The 14,768-nt window shown below is 34.3% G+C and overlaps 4 protein-coding genes across 7 annotated transcripts in view; 2 read left to right on the plus strand and 2 right to left on the minus strand.

Annotated features, from left to right (window-relative positions):
* The window catches only part of LOC139107161 (zinc finger protein 90), a 124,006-nt gene extending 121,764 nt beyond the window's left edge, over positions 1-2,242 (minus strand). Inside the window, exons 1-4 of the mRNA XM_070664509.1 lie at positions 1,488-2,242; positions 1,126-1,311; positions 296-625; positions 8-190 (exon numbers count right to left, since the gene is read on the minus strand). The gene's annotated coding sequence lies outside the window, so the exon portion shown is untranslated. The remainder of the gene's footprint in view (positions 1-7; positions 191-295; positions 626-1,125; positions 1,312-1,487) is intronic.
* Positions 2,243-2,659: 417 nt separating this feature from the next.
* LOC139107385 (EEF1A lysine methyltransferase 1) lies at positions 2,660-4,142 on the plus strand. Of its 2 annotated transcripts, XM_070664959.1 has the most exons (5): positions 2,661-2,962; positions 3,059-3,270; positions 3,345-3,492; positions 3,559-3,768; positions 3,874-4,142. In XM_070664959.1, exons 2-5 carry the CDS (start codon positions 3,118-3,120, stop codon positions 4,005-4,007), a joined length of 645 nt encoding a protein of 214 aa, XP_070521060.1. In that variant the 5' UTR covers positions 2,661-2,962; positions 3,059-3,117; the 3' UTR covers positions 4,008-4,142. The 2 variants fall into 2 exon arrangements, with proteins under 2 accessions (XP_070521061.1, XP_070521060.1); XM_070664960.1 differs by having other exon boundaries at positions 2,660-3,270.
* Positions 4,143-4,238: 96 nt separating this feature from the next.
* On the plus strand, positions 4,239-14,765 carry LOC139107383 (uncharacterized). 3 transcript variants are annotated; one of them, XM_070664957.1, is made up of 10 exons: positions 4,239-4,560; positions 4,629-4,717; positions 4,902-4,955; positions 5,324-5,593; positions 5,913-6,705; positions 6,776-6,978; positions 11,689-11,772; positions 11,832-11,946; positions 12,054-14,125; positions 14,292-14,765. In XM_070664957.1, exons 2-10 carry the CDS (start codon positions 4,643-4,645, stop codon positions 14,763-14,765), a joined length of 4,140 nt encoding a protein of 1,379 aa, XP_070521058.1. In that variant the 5' UTR covers positions 4,239-4,560; positions 4,629-4,642. The 3 variants fall into 3 exon arrangements, with proteins under 3 accessions (XP_070521058.1, XP_070521056.1, XP_070521057.1); XM_070664955.1 differs by having other exon boundaries at positions 4,239-4,717; XM_070664956.1 differs by having other exon boundaries at positions 4,239-4,717; positions 6,782-6,978.
* Positions 9,838-11,474, minus strand: LOC139107386 (mitochondrial import inner membrane translocase subunit Tim13). Its single transcript, XM_070664961.1, has 3 exons — positions 11,228-11,474; positions 11,079-11,147; positions 9,838-10,789 (listed from the first exon to the last, which is right to left on the minus strand). The coding sequence occupies exons 1-3, from the start codon at positions 11,330-11,332 to the stop codon at positions 10,691-10,693; spliced, it is 273 nt and encodes a 90-aa protein (XP_070521062.1). The 5' UTR covers positions 11,333-11,474; the 3' UTR covers positions 9,838-10,690.
* Positions 14,766-14,768: the final 3 nt, after the last annotated feature.

The following is a 14,768-nucleotide window of genomic DNA, read 5'->3' on the forward strand; positions in this document are numbered from 1 at the left end:
TACTTACTTATAAGTTGCTTTGCCGGCGCCTGATGCCCATTCCCGGGCCTGCTCCTCCACTCAGCTGGGACGGGTCGAGTCATCCTTCCTGGAACTGGACACTCACAATCGGGTGAATTTAATCGCGCGACCCAGATCGGCACTCGCGAAACAAAATTAACGAACCGCCGGCGGTTCGTTCAGTCCTTTCCTGTAACAGAAAACGAAATTTGATTAGTGAAATAGAAATAAAAATTTTTTTTATTATTAAAACGACAAAGTTATTTGTTTGGCGTAAAGAAAAAGCGATTCTTACCTTCAGGTTGTTCCAGTCGTACACGATATTTTTCTGAGGCCTTTTCCTTCTCTCAGAACAACTGGGATGGGTCGAATCTTTCTTCCGCGGGCAGGACACACTCCAAAGCCACGGGAAATGAGCTACAGTCGTGTAGGCTGATCGAATGTTACATTAAAGCGTTGTCCCACGAGATTTTATGGCACTCCCGTTCTCAAAATGTTCGTAATAAATTCTTCGTGCCCAATTACTTCATTGGTACTCCAGGAATACCCAACAAGTCGGCTGCAGCTTGCTTCTTTTTACTAATATCGGCGACGAGACTGCGTTCACTTTTCTCCAGATTGTTGCCTTAAACAAAAAAAAGTATTGTGGTTATTATTGAGATCCCAGCCGCAGCGAGGAGACTGTACTTATACGCAGTTTATTCGTGTTGTAATTACTTCACGCGTAAGGAGCAACGATCGAAAAGCTAATTCGCATTAACATGCGTATTTTGAGACCACTGTATATACTTGCTTTGCGTCCACGAACGGCGAGCTCTACGTAAGTGTGCATCGCGAAGCTCGACTGACCGACCTCTAACGGTCGAACGTGTTGATGTCACGTCGTCACGTACGCATTACGGCCTCGAGTGATTCTACGTCGCGACAAAATAATCTGTGCACCGAATACGTTTCAAAACGACAAGACACGGATTATGAAGCAATTAATATATCAGGCAGACACGCCACGAAGTGAAACGGCCGCGTGCTACGTTACGGAACATGATCCGACGAAATATTCACGTCTCACGTATACTACATGCAACAAGCGTTGATCAAAAAGCGAATTCACATTGACAATCTTACCTTTGATCGCTGAATCCAGTCACTTTGGGCCTGCAATCGGCGAGAGCTCCGCACACTGCCTACTGCGTAACTCGACTGGCGACCCTCTGGCGGTCGAACGTGATGACGTCACGTCGCTCGAGCCACGTACGCATTACGGCCTCGAGTGATTCTTCGTCGCGACAAAATAGTCTATGCACCGAATACCTTTCAAAACGACAAGACACGGATTATGGAGCAATTAATATATCAGGCAGACGCGCCACGAAGTGAAACGGCCGCGAGCTACGTTATGGAACATGATCCGGCGAAATATTCACGTCTTACGTATACTGCACGTAATAAGCGTTGATCAGAAAGCGAATTCACATTAACAATCATACCTTTGATCGCTAAATCCAGTCACTTTGAGCCTGCAAACGGCGAGAGCTCCGCGCACTGTCTACTGCGTACCTCGACTGGCCGACCTCTGATGGTGGAACATGATGACGTCACATCGCTCGAGCCACCTACGCATTACGGCCCCGAGTGTTTCTATGTCGCGACAGAATAATCTATGTACGAAATACGTTTCAAAACGACAAGACACGGATTATGGAGCAATTAATGTACCAGGCAAACGCGCCACGAAGAAAAACGGCCGCGTGCTACGTAACGGAACATGATCTGGCCAAATATTCACGTCTCACGTATACTGCATGCAACAAGCGTTGATCAGAAAGCGATTTCACATTGACAATCATAGTTTTGATCACTGAATTCAGTCACTTTGGGCCTGCAAACGGCGAGAGCTCCGCGCACTGTCTACTGCGTAACTCGACTGACCGACCTCTAACTGTTGGAGCTCCGACGACCAAACGTGATGACGTCGCTTGACCGACATGCGTACTACGGTGGCGCGTTCCTACGCCGCGACAAAATAGTCTCTATGCAAGGAATACGTTTCAAAACGACAAGATACAAAATATCGAGACATCCGTACGTCGTAGTCCGTTTCTCGTGTCGAATTCGAGAATTTTAGACAGTCGGGAGTGTCGTGGACTATCTCGCGAGTGTCCAGTGCGCGGAAGGATGACTCGTCACGTCCCATCTGAGAGGATGAACTGGCCCAGGAGGCATCATGCATCGGCGGAGCAACTTTTAAGTAAGCATGAATTTTTTAATATTAAATCTTTATTAAAAAAAATTGTTACCTTTTTTTTTATTAATTTTATTTATTTATTGCCACGTCTACAATAACATTTTCTTTTTTATGTTACAGTCATCGGCAGAATTTTACAACTCCGCTGATGCTCATGCAGATTGGTGAGTCACATAATTTTTTTTCTTAACTTTTATTTGAGTCTCTTGAACCAGCAACCCGTTGTCAATCATAGGTTACTCAATTGTAATTATTAAATAGAAATTATAATTAATTAATGCCCCCAATTATAATGACGCGCACGAATTAAAGCCTTTCAAAAAATAGCGCACGCGAAGCGTGCGCATTATTTGTTCTAGTTGTAATAAAATATAATATCTTATATGTATTTCAATTTGATAATCTTTAAGTAGCAATTCAAGTTTTCACCGGTCGTAATAGCGCAGACGTAGTTGGTCGTCACAAGTGTCGTAATCATTGTAACTATCGCAAGCCTGCTTTATTTGAATCGTTCTCCAAACCTAAAAATTATCGCCCTTTTCAATCTGTATTTTTACTCTCGTCTAAAATTAGTCATTCTCTGCGTCTTTTGTTGTCCACGCACATGTATAATCTATGTACTACATACATACATGCACATTTTCTCATACATGTACAGAACAGAAGTTACAGAAGTGCAGCTCGTATAAGTTTCACCTCGGTTGTAAACAATGAGTGGTTTGTATAGAAATTTCCTATACAATTGCTGTATATTGAGTTAGCTATGCAGCATTATATAATTTAGTTGATTAAATTTTAACGCATTTGATACAGGCTGAATTAATCTTTTTTCAAAACATCAAGTTACATAACTGTCATACAAAATAAGAACAATGAGCGACAGCGATGACGATCAGCCACAGCTGAGCTCAGGCACGCTTGCTGCATTACAGGAATTCTTAAAAGAAAAGGAGGAACGAGATAACTTGTTGAAACGCATATCTGAGGAAGATTATATACTAGATATTCCTTTCGATGAAGATTGGGTGAGCGAGTGGCAAAAATAATACTGCAGGGATTTGTTGAAATTTTTGAAAGCAATGCATAATTAATGTTGCAGCAATTGAGCCAGTTTTGGTACAATGACAACACAACAGAAACTTTAGTTAAAGGTGCTTTGAACTCTACACCAGTGAATGGAAAAATTGCTTTAATTTCTTGCCCAACTCTTTATAGTAGACTAAAGAAAGAATGTGGTAAACGACAAGGTTAGTACTTTCAGCTAGAATATATAGTAAATTAAATCATTTACAAATATATTATTTTGATTTCAGTTATGTTGTTTGAATATGACAGTCGCTTCAAGATATTTGGTAAAGATTTTATTTACTACAACTACAAGTTTCCTCTGGATGTACCTCGAGATATGTCTAGTCAATTTGACTTGGTTATAGCTGATCCCCCATTCCTTTCAGAGGAATGTCTAACTAAGGCTGCAGTAACGATAAAATTTTTAACTAAGAAAAAAATCCTGCTGTGCACAGGTGTGAAACATTTTTTTTCCCACAAAGTTCTGTTATCTATCAATTAATAATGCATTGATACAAGTGGAACTTATAATGTGTATTATATATTTGTTATGTGTACAGGTGCTGTTATGGCAGAACTGGCAGAAAGATTATTAGATGTTGAAAAGTGTGATTTTGTTCCTAGCCATAAAAACAACTTAGCAAATGAATTTTACTGCTATTCCAATTTCGATTTCGATAAAAGTCTGGAGTAACAGTGAGATGAAGGTATCAGTATTAGAACAGTATTAAACAAAATGTATACTTGACAGTATTACAAACAGTATTTTAAACAAATGTATATTTCGTTTAATAACTGTATGTGATAAAATATATTTATTAAAAACTTTTGTTGGACTTTCTCGAAAATTGATACAAATTAAGTAGCTCTTTAATTAATTATTATTGCATTTGTATTTTATTATATGTATGTCATGTAAGCACTTTTAATTGTCGACCGGCAATCGTGATTCGAATAGAAATAAGCTTGTTCTTTGTAGCTGAACTGGCTGTATTAATTAATTCAGAGATTATCTTTCTCTCTACATCAGAAGGAAAAAGATAACCTTTAAACTAATGCTGATAGTTCAACTGCGAAGAACAAGCCTGATATCTAAAGGTAGTAATTTTTCTCCAAGTCAATTTCAACAGCCTGACAGAAATCCCCAGATCAGACGACAGGGTGAGGTGGTGGAGCGGAAGTGAGGAAGAGAGAAATCTCTCTAGGCAGTGTCGCTTCCGCGAAAAAGTAGACACGCGATGGAAAGCGTAAATATTTACATCTCTTGAGTGTTCGTTTCGGCGCATTTTTTTTTTAATTTGTATAATCATGATAGACGGGAACATCTCGATGGAGGAGGACACGGAATTGCGGGACCTGGTAGTACAGACCCTGGAGAGTAACGGCGTCCTGGCTAAGATACGGGTGCGTCTTCGAGAACCTTTTTACGAAAAAAAAAAAAAGAAAAGAAAAGACTGTTCTGCGAATCTCTGTAGGTTAGGCGAGCGTTTTCGGGGTAAAAACGGATGGGAGATTCGTTAAAACTGTCACTTTGCATTTCCCTTTTTTCTATCGGCGTTATTACATTTCATTTTTGTAATATCCACAGGCGGAACTGAGGGCGAGCGTGTTTCTGGCACTTGAGGAACAGGATTCGGTTATGGTAAGCATTGCTGAAGCATGTTGCAGTGAAGCATAAAGTTTTCTTTAACTAAATACTCGTTTTTTTGTAACAGTAAGAGCTCTTTGTGCTCATAAAATGAACAAGAGCATTCTGTAAATTGAGATACTTGCATACTACATTTATTTCATAAAGTAAAAAAAGAAAAAAAAAACAAGAAAATCTGTGTAATATTTTCATAAATGTTGTAGATTTCTTATACATGTTCTATGAAAAATAGATTATATTCTAAAATCCTCACATTGATTTTTGTAAATAATATAAATAAATATTTAAAATTGATATTAAAAAGAGAAAAAAGATATATGTAACATTGTTGGATATAACAGTACATAAAATAAATGTTTCAGAATCCTGAGCCACTTCTCAACAAAACTGTAAAACAGTACCTGTCTAATTCAGAAGGAAAATTATTGTTTTCCTTAGTTAGGGAGTTCCTAGAATACTTTGGTCTTGACTACACAATATCTGTATATGATCCAGAAACGTACTTTGGGAAAGAATATAACTATGTAGGAAGAAATAAATTATGCGAAGAATTAGGTATTGATTCAACCGAGCCATTGCTGGGAGAAATTCTCAAGAATAGCATCAACGGTGCCTTTAATAGTTCGCAGAAGGTATTTTCTTGATTTAAGTTGATTATTGTAATTTATTATAATTATTAAAGTTTAAAAATGTACATTTTTGTCTTAATCAAGCAATTGAATTAATGGTGGAATATGATATTCAATATAATTGTAACACAATTTTACTTGATAAGTTAAAATATTTTAGCTGTTAATATGACTAATATTTTCAGAAATAACTAATTTCTCTGTTTAAGCTATTATTTGTTGAACTATTTATTCGTGGAATTTCTTGTACTTTTTTGCATTCCTAAAAATGAATTATTTTTAACAACTTAATTAAATACATCTTTATAAATCTCTTCTGTAGAATAAAACTAGCAGCAGACACGATGAAACGGATGAAACAACAACAAATTTTGCAAATGCAACATTCGAAGTATCTGTGCCGAAAATAATCCACAATGAATCCGTGTCGTCGTCAAATGATAACGATTCCTCCGAAAAGTTAGAAAGCATTTCCGAACAGAGTCCGAAAATTCCAATAAACGTGACAATAACGGACAAAAAATGCAATGTTCCGTCGATTGACGCCAACGTTGTAGCAGATACGTCAGGTTACGATAAGCATCAATTTTCTCTCAGGGAGAATACAATGGACACTGATGGAATTGAAGGTAACAGGAACAATAATATAAATTTTGATAAGAGCACCGCAAATCCACACGGCACATGCACAGCGACAAATGACGTGGCACAGGAGACTGATAATATCATTACGTCTAATCAAACGAGTCCGTTAAACAAATCCGAATCGTTAATTAAGTTCGACAACCCTGTAGTAATTGACACGCAAGCAAATCAAAATGAGGATATAACTAAGCAAAACAGTATAAATAGTTTGGAGCTAAGTATAGAAAATAATGTACAAAGTAAAAAGCCGATTAACGCGGGAAATAACTTTGGAAAAACGATATATTTTGATGAGATTATCGTTGGTGGTGAGCGGAAGAACGTTAGTACAATGAACAAAGCTGAGCCTTTTTTAGAAGGTTTGCCGACCATAAATCAGAAAGCTAATTCTATATTTAGCGATCTGCCGCCATTAAACGGTAAAAAGGCCAACATTAACGATCTGAAAGAATTAATGAATATTGGACTTGGTGAGTTAAAAAAAGTTTATAATATTTAAATTTGTATTATCGTAATCATTCAATGCTCTATGTTTTATAGCTGCAGATGGTATAGATAATTACGAAGAAGACTTTGTATCTTCTGCATCGGGTAGTGCGAACGAGCAAAGCCCCAGTAAAGAGCCCGACAAAATAAACAGTCCTCTTAAATTACAAACGAAAAAAGAGGAAAAGCCTCAAAGTGCCGAAGATATAAGCGAAGAAATCGAAGAAATAGACGAAATCTTGAGTAGTACCTCTTGCGTAAGTAAATTGAACTTAAATTAACGCAAAGGGCAGCACTATATTACAACTGCAATTGCACATATTTTTCTTCTGCATAAATTACGTAACTATATACATATAGAACCGTTATATTTTAGCTCGAAGATATAAATACGGATAAGAATATATCAAACTTCGCGACGGGTATTACCGCGGATTATACATAGGAGATTTTTAATCGTATCGCTACAGATCCTTTGTGAGAATTCTAGCGAGTTGTTCCTCTTACATGTAATCTTTATAAAATCGATATTCTATCACTATAATGCAGCAGATATCTATGCCGAGACTACTGTAAAAATTCAGGAACTCGCAGAATTGAACTCATAGATTCTGATAAAAAGGCACTGCCAAGCTATGGCTCAATACTTATAAGTTGCGCTGTAAAGAAAAAAAAACGTAGAAGGAAAATGTCTGAATTTGTATTACACACAGACAATGCCGTATTTTTGTACGATTTGTAAAGGTAAGCGGTACACTCTGAAACTGTCATAGTTTGCAATAATAATATCTATTACAAACAATCGTCATCTTTTTCACAGATTATCTGAAACATTGCACAATTCAAAAAAGCAATACAATATACACAAAAAAAAGTATCTTCTGTCGTTCATTGAAAAACTAATGTAGAACATATAAAATAATAATTATACATTTATAAAAATTGCAATAATTTACGAATTTTTACTAATATTTTGATAAATTAAATATTACATTTATTTAACTTCAGACAGGTTACCTTCTACGTTATGTAAAAAATATACTAGTATTATATTACTCTTAAAGCATATTATGCAAATGCGTTATAATAATTTAAATATTAGAGAAGAGTAAAAAAAAAGAGCACACTCGAGTTACTACTCGTTAATAACTTAATTATATTTCTTTTTCTCTTCTTTTTTTTTTAGAAACTTTTTTTTTATTAGCATTTTATTGTGAACCAAAATATCTCTGCCCTTAATTTTATGACTGAGCATTATCCATTACCTCATTTTACATAAAGTTACTGACTTGATATTGTAACAATATCAGGAAATCGTCCGTCTAGAAATGGATTGCCTAAAAAATCCATCAAATTATTTTTTCGAATGTAATGGTGCTAAGTGTTTGAAGCTAAAGTTATTTATGAGAGTTAACGTTATCTAAGAAAAAAGAAGAAAAATTAGGTGCTTAATATATTTTCTTGCATTCATGATTCGCAGGAAATTAGTGAAAGCTAGAAAGCTAGAAAAAAAAACGAAAGAAAAGGTAAACGTTTAATAAAGATATTTTGTGCCCCCATATAAGATGCAATAACTAAGTACAATTTAAAATGGATCAACTAGATGCTTGACAAATCAAAATTTTTTTGTAAAAAACATTTACGGTCAGCCAGCTTTACGAAAAAGAATTTTCATTTATGGCTAGATTACCTTATAATATTAAAATTGATGTCTAGTTCGAACGAAGGAATTCCGTCACTCATACAACCTTTAATTAAAGCAAGATCGAACGATTCATTCAATGATTCACACACAACTCTTCAGATATTAAACGTGTCCGAGAAATACTGAACTCAAATACTTGCAACATTTTTTACCGTGCACTTGTATAATACTACATTTAATTATGATTAGTCTATCGTATACTTGTGGATTATGAATTTACATTCAGTATGAATGTTACGAGATATATTGTATATTATTATAGCACAACTACGTGCGTAATGCGAGAGGAAGGGACAAACTACAGCATACTGCAAATATTAGTAAATACTTAATAATAGACTTCAATCACGTATATCTTATCACGATAGAAAATTAGGCCCTCTGCAAAAAAAGTACAAATGCTAAAATAAATACTATAAAAATTTCTGCCATTTATCAAATTTATAAATAGTTTTTTCTTTTTTTTTTTTGTGACTCATTGTATTAATATATTTACCAGTAGTGTATGTGCATTTGTGCATTTATCGTTCATCTTTACAAGATTAAATTCTTATACTACAAGCTATAACATATACAGAATATATTTTATATGTAATTAGCATACGAGATAAAAAGGATAAAATCAATTTATACGAACCTTAAAAAGGACGTCCAACACAGCATTTTGTGTGTCCCTTCATCTCAACACTGCGTTTCGTGGTAACGGAATCGCTTAGTTCGAACTGCCGTTTCCGATATTGTATTTGAAAAAAACAAACGAAAAAGAAGAAAAAACGCAGGTGTGTTCCTCACCAATCAGCGTGGTTACATTCTATTATCGATACGGCAATCTTGACGACGGGATTCAGGACTGCATTTGAACATTCCTACGCTCTGTAGAATTTAAACGAGAGATAGGTACATTCCAACGTTACGCTAAGATAGATCGTACTTTACCATCGTTACCATTAGCACGCATGTTTACAGAATAAGTGTATCTCTCATCGTAGATTAAGGATTTAATTTAAGCAGTATTTTTTTTTTTCTTTTTTGTATCCACCGTAAGAAACACGCGGGTATTGTCTTCACTTTTAGAGCAACAGGAAGTTCACCATCAATGGAATCGCTCGCGTGAATCGTATTTCTATTTAAGCGACTTTCGTTTAATTATAAGATGGCAATTTTGGAACTATATCTTTGCTTATATGTGTCTCTTGGTTTTTCTTCTTCGCATGTTTGTAATGTAGATATATTTAGAGAACGTGTATGTAAAATCTACGAATTATCTTTGAAAGGATACTTTCAAGATGTAAACTTATTTGTCTCTTATTGCTTTTGAAATGTTTTTCTTTGTACCCGGGAATTAATTTTTTTTTTATACGACTACTGTTGTTTGACGCCGTTTTTGTAAGAAGAACATATCCGACGCAGATTGTACGTTAAATCAAATAACAATTTTATTATAAAACATGTATGTACATATGTGACACAGTGGTGTTTAAATGCACAAATTTCGTGGGGACGCAAGCTCGATATTTTCAGAATAAACAGCCCGTAGTCTTAATTATTCATAGCTCACAGTTTGAAATTTCACGACTCAAGTATTGATAATAACAACATGCTTTACGGTACTCCTTTACACAGTCGCAGATAATTATTTTGTAACCACGTTGAAACATTGGTAGCTATACCGTGCCTTTTAGTGTGTATGAAATAAGTATAAAGAATGCAAATAATAATAAAAAAATAAAAAAAAATAAAAAAAAAACGTACTGTGGAATTGTGGGTTTTGCAAAACACCTATGTTACTTATTTATGATTTTCAAGTATGATGTAATAATATGTATTCATGTATGTTATTTATTTTATAAAGATTTTTCTCTTTTGCAGTCGTTTTTTCCGTCACTTTAAGACCTTACAAAAATTACTTATAAAAACATACACACTATACACGTTACCAGTCCCTTTGTATAACTGCCACCATAAAGGTATTTGTTTCATAAATTTTTAATTAATATAAGCGAGCGTACTTTCAACAGCGTTGCGTTATGTACTACACTTTAATTGTATTATACATAATTTACAACAAGTTATTTCAAATATTTTGGGGAAAAAAGAAATCTAGATATCAAATTAATGATATCCCATTGAAGTAATATACTTTCTGGTCATGTACAAAGAATATATATTATACAGCTAATAGACATTATACGATACTGTAATGGCGTCATTAAATTACAGTGCAGATAACAGTAACAATATACATCTTCCACGAATTTCTATATTTAAATTCTGTTACGTTCTCTTTGAAGCCGTTCGCTATACGTTTTCGATACGAGATTAAATGAGTCCATGTATCGGTCCATGCACATCGCTATACATTTCTGCAAACAATCATTGAGTCAATTAAATCAGGAAATATCTTTGACGTTGATTGATAACAGGTTGCATAACAAACTACAACCAGAAAAAAAAAAAAAAAAAAAAAAAAAACAGCTTAAATTCCGTATTTTTAAAGTGACTTTGTCATTATAAAATCTTGATCATTCAGATTTCAACAAATTTTATTATAATCTTGGAAAAGCTTGAGCCTTGATGAACAGAAGGTGTATTATTTAAATATTTAGAACGTTCAATTATTTGGGGTTAGATTTGACGTAGTGAAAAGTTTACCTGTTCCGAGCTGTCCAACGAAGTGCCCGGCTTGCCTATGCACTTTTTGAAGCATTTTTCCGTCATTTTCTGTAAATACGTATAAAAAATTGTAACATTCAGTCAGCTGATGCAAGCTGTCGGAGAAAAGACGGATAATGTAACGATACCGTGAGTAGTTCCTGAGCATTAGCGACCGCGATTTGTTGCTTTACTTGCTGCATCAGCTCGTCCCGCTGCGAGCCCGTCAAGTTTCCCGCCGCCAACGAGTCCATTGTTTTATAATTTTGTGAATTTTATCCGTGGCGGTAAATAAAAGTTTGTAAAATCCTGCCACGAGTGACGGAGCCGCTAACATGAACCGACTAACCTGTGCTAACCTCACCTCGCCGGTCACGCAAACGGGACCACGTGAAGCCGTCACAAATGCCGTTCACACGGAACGATCGAAGCCAAAGTCGCGTTATACGAAGTCGGTCTTAACCTCGACTGATCAGCCATCTTAAAAAATATTCAATTTATTTGTTAGTATGTACAATCGCGATATTATAAACGTAAATTGCAAAAGAATCTGCTGCCTTTGAATAGAACATAGAGAGTGTTTAAATGTTACAAAGCATTTGAATTACAGCAAACGATGAAAACCAAGAAACAGGGCAGGAAAAAAAAGACGAGTAAAGTAAACCTCAGGGCGAAAACTACAGATAAAATAATGGTAAACATTTCTAATTAACGTTTATGCGTACCAAGCGTTTACATATCTCCTTTCTGTAGACATCCAAGAAATTGAAAACTCAGATTTGCAAGACGAAAAAAATGTTTCTTCGTAAATTACAAGAAGCAATGAATGGATCTTACGATGGAAGAAATCGTAATTTAAGTAATTCAGGTAAATTTTTTTAAGAGAATTAAGACTGTAAATAATCATATCGTATATATGGACTTGCACATTTTGTTTATTAGAACAATTAATATGTTAATTATATTGTTATTTAGACCAAGTACTTCGTAAAAAAATGACGAAAAAATTATCTTCAAAGAAAGCTTCTCCCGCTCTTGTTTCTGCAGTTTTTCATACAAATACTCATAATGAAGACATTAAACGTGACAATAACATGTGCTACCGTTGTCAACATTTTTTACAATTACCACGTAATTTGTCTCAGGCATTCAGCAGTAAACCCACTTTTTTAGAGCAATACAAAGAAGAATTGAATTTTGTGCAGGCCATTGTTTGGCTAAAAGCTGTCACTGTCTATACTTATAAAATACCAATTGAACAATTGCAAAAAATATTTGACAAACAGTGGAACTCAGTCCAGAAACATAGCAAAAATACATGTACCTATAGAAAACAATTAAATTCGCTTATAAATTATGATCTAGCATCTCAAAAGACAATTACAAAGGATACCTTTGTAACATCAACTCCTTTAGATAATTCCAATGCATCATGCAGTATATCTCAAAATATGAATCTATATACCGGATTTCAAGATGCACGAAATAAATCATTAATCCCTGTGTCAGAAAATGATCAAAATAAATCTGTTACTCAGTTGTTGAAACTCAAAAGTTCTAATAATTTTCACATTGTGACAAGAGAGAAAGAAATAGAAGTAGGGGCCTTGACACTTTCGAAAATTGAAGAAAGTCTAAGTGAAAATGATAGGGTCAATGACATACCTGAGCATCAACCCTTTATATTATTAAACAATGCAGAATGCAATGTACAGGATAATATGCAGAGTACATCAAAATATAATATTGAACAAATAAACAAAGAAATATTCGAAAATGAGCACATTCTACAAAGCTCTAACGGAATAAGTGAATTTATTTCACCAATAAATAATCAATCTACTTATCTAACATTTAATTCGCAAAATAATTTACACAAAGAACGTTCCATCTCGATAAAAAGCCAAAACAATTTAACTGATAAAACGTTTAATTTCAATAACAGTTTGAAAAGTCTTACTATCACTCAAAAAGACATTTCTCAAATGTCGAAAGTTAACAACAAAGAATATTTTGCATTTTTATTCGAAGATGACAGTCTTTTGCAGAGCAACAACGTTAAAACATCACAAAAAGATAGTGCATATAGTACATCACGATATAATATGTTTAATTATTACGATACTGAAGTAGAAACGGGAATTAATGTTAACAAACGTTTATCAGATACCGATGATTATTGTACATTGCAACCTTGCAAAAAGCAGATTAATATTTACGAAACAGAGAAAGCATTTGATGATAGTTCGAAAAGTTTGAACATAACTCAAAAAAATATCTCTCAAATATCAAACATATGTAATGATAGTAATTCTGATTTTCATATCGTCTGTAGTTATGATAGGTTGAGCAATATTAGTCCTAAAAATGTGTCAAATAATGTTGCAATGGTAATGGCATCTCAGAAATCTATTGACGATAAATCGACATTGAAGGCTGAAGATCCCTGTGAATTGTATCCTTACAACGAGAAGAAAATTATATCCGAGGAAGTAATAGCCTCTGCATCTATAACTCAACAATCTGTAACACAAGCAACTAATATTGAACTTCCAACCAATAATGAACGGCCGAATAATTTTCCAGTTTATAATGACAGGAAAGTTAACAATGAGAAAGTGTTTTTATCTTCTGTGACCGATACATCAGAAAAGTGTGAATCGGAGCTAACACAAAACGATGTATTAGAAGAACAAAATACAAATGAAAACAAGATGCTTTCTGTCGATTGGTTAAACTTTACTTTAGAATCGCTATGTGTAGAACGTATAATTATTAATTCAATCGAAGTGATTCTCTCGGTACTTTGCGATAAAAAAATGATAGAGGAATACATGATAAAGGAACGAATAAAAAATACGCGCAATTATTGGAAAGATAGTTTAGAAGAAGAAGCGATAAATGCAGTACTGAATATATCCGATATTTTTATAACGGAGAAGAAGCCCAACATATGTTTAAAAGTAATTATGACCACAATCATCAAAGCTATAAATGAGATGACGATGTATACACAATTGAACAAGACATATCATATGGATACTAAGGTACATATACACATTATGCACTCTATTTTTACAAATAATATATTATACACATATATGTATAACGCACATTGAATATTGCTAGAAATGTTTTAAAATTATTTATAGTAAAAATTAATTATAAGTACATACAATGTACACTATATTAATTAATTTTTTTTTTTTTTAGACATCCGTATCAATATATCGTTTACAAATAATTCTGGAATTTTGTAATTCATTACCAATATGCGTCAAAGTAATTGATTACTTGATAACAAGAATAAAATTCCTTCAGTCCGGACTGACAAACAGGAACATTGATAATAATACCTACGTTATGATAAATCAACTGCATCTTGTATTTTACGCGTTAAATATCACTGTACGAAAATATTGTACAATTATACCGAGCAAACTAAGTGCTCGACCTATGGACAAAATAATGACTCATGTCACGGATCTTTGGAAAATGCAGTATATCGACAAAGAAATTAAAAATACGGATTTAGATTTAAATGATGCGGAAAAACGATGGTTAACTGAGTTGGAAAATATTGTGGTTATTTTTACGAAGCATTTTACGCAATTTGCTCAAAAATTATATTCGCTAATCCACATACTAATCTCGCGATCTCACACGAAGAAAACACAAAACTTCTAATGT

Source organism: Cardiocondyla obscurior, linkage group LG12 (genome assembly GCF_019399895.1).
Source record: "Cardiocondyla obscurior isolate alpha-2009 linkage group LG12, Cobs3.1, whole genome shotgun sequence".
Classification (NCBI taxonomy): Eukaryota; Metazoa; Arthropoda; class Insecta; order Hymenoptera; family Formicidae; genus Cardiocondyla; species Cardiocondyla obscurior.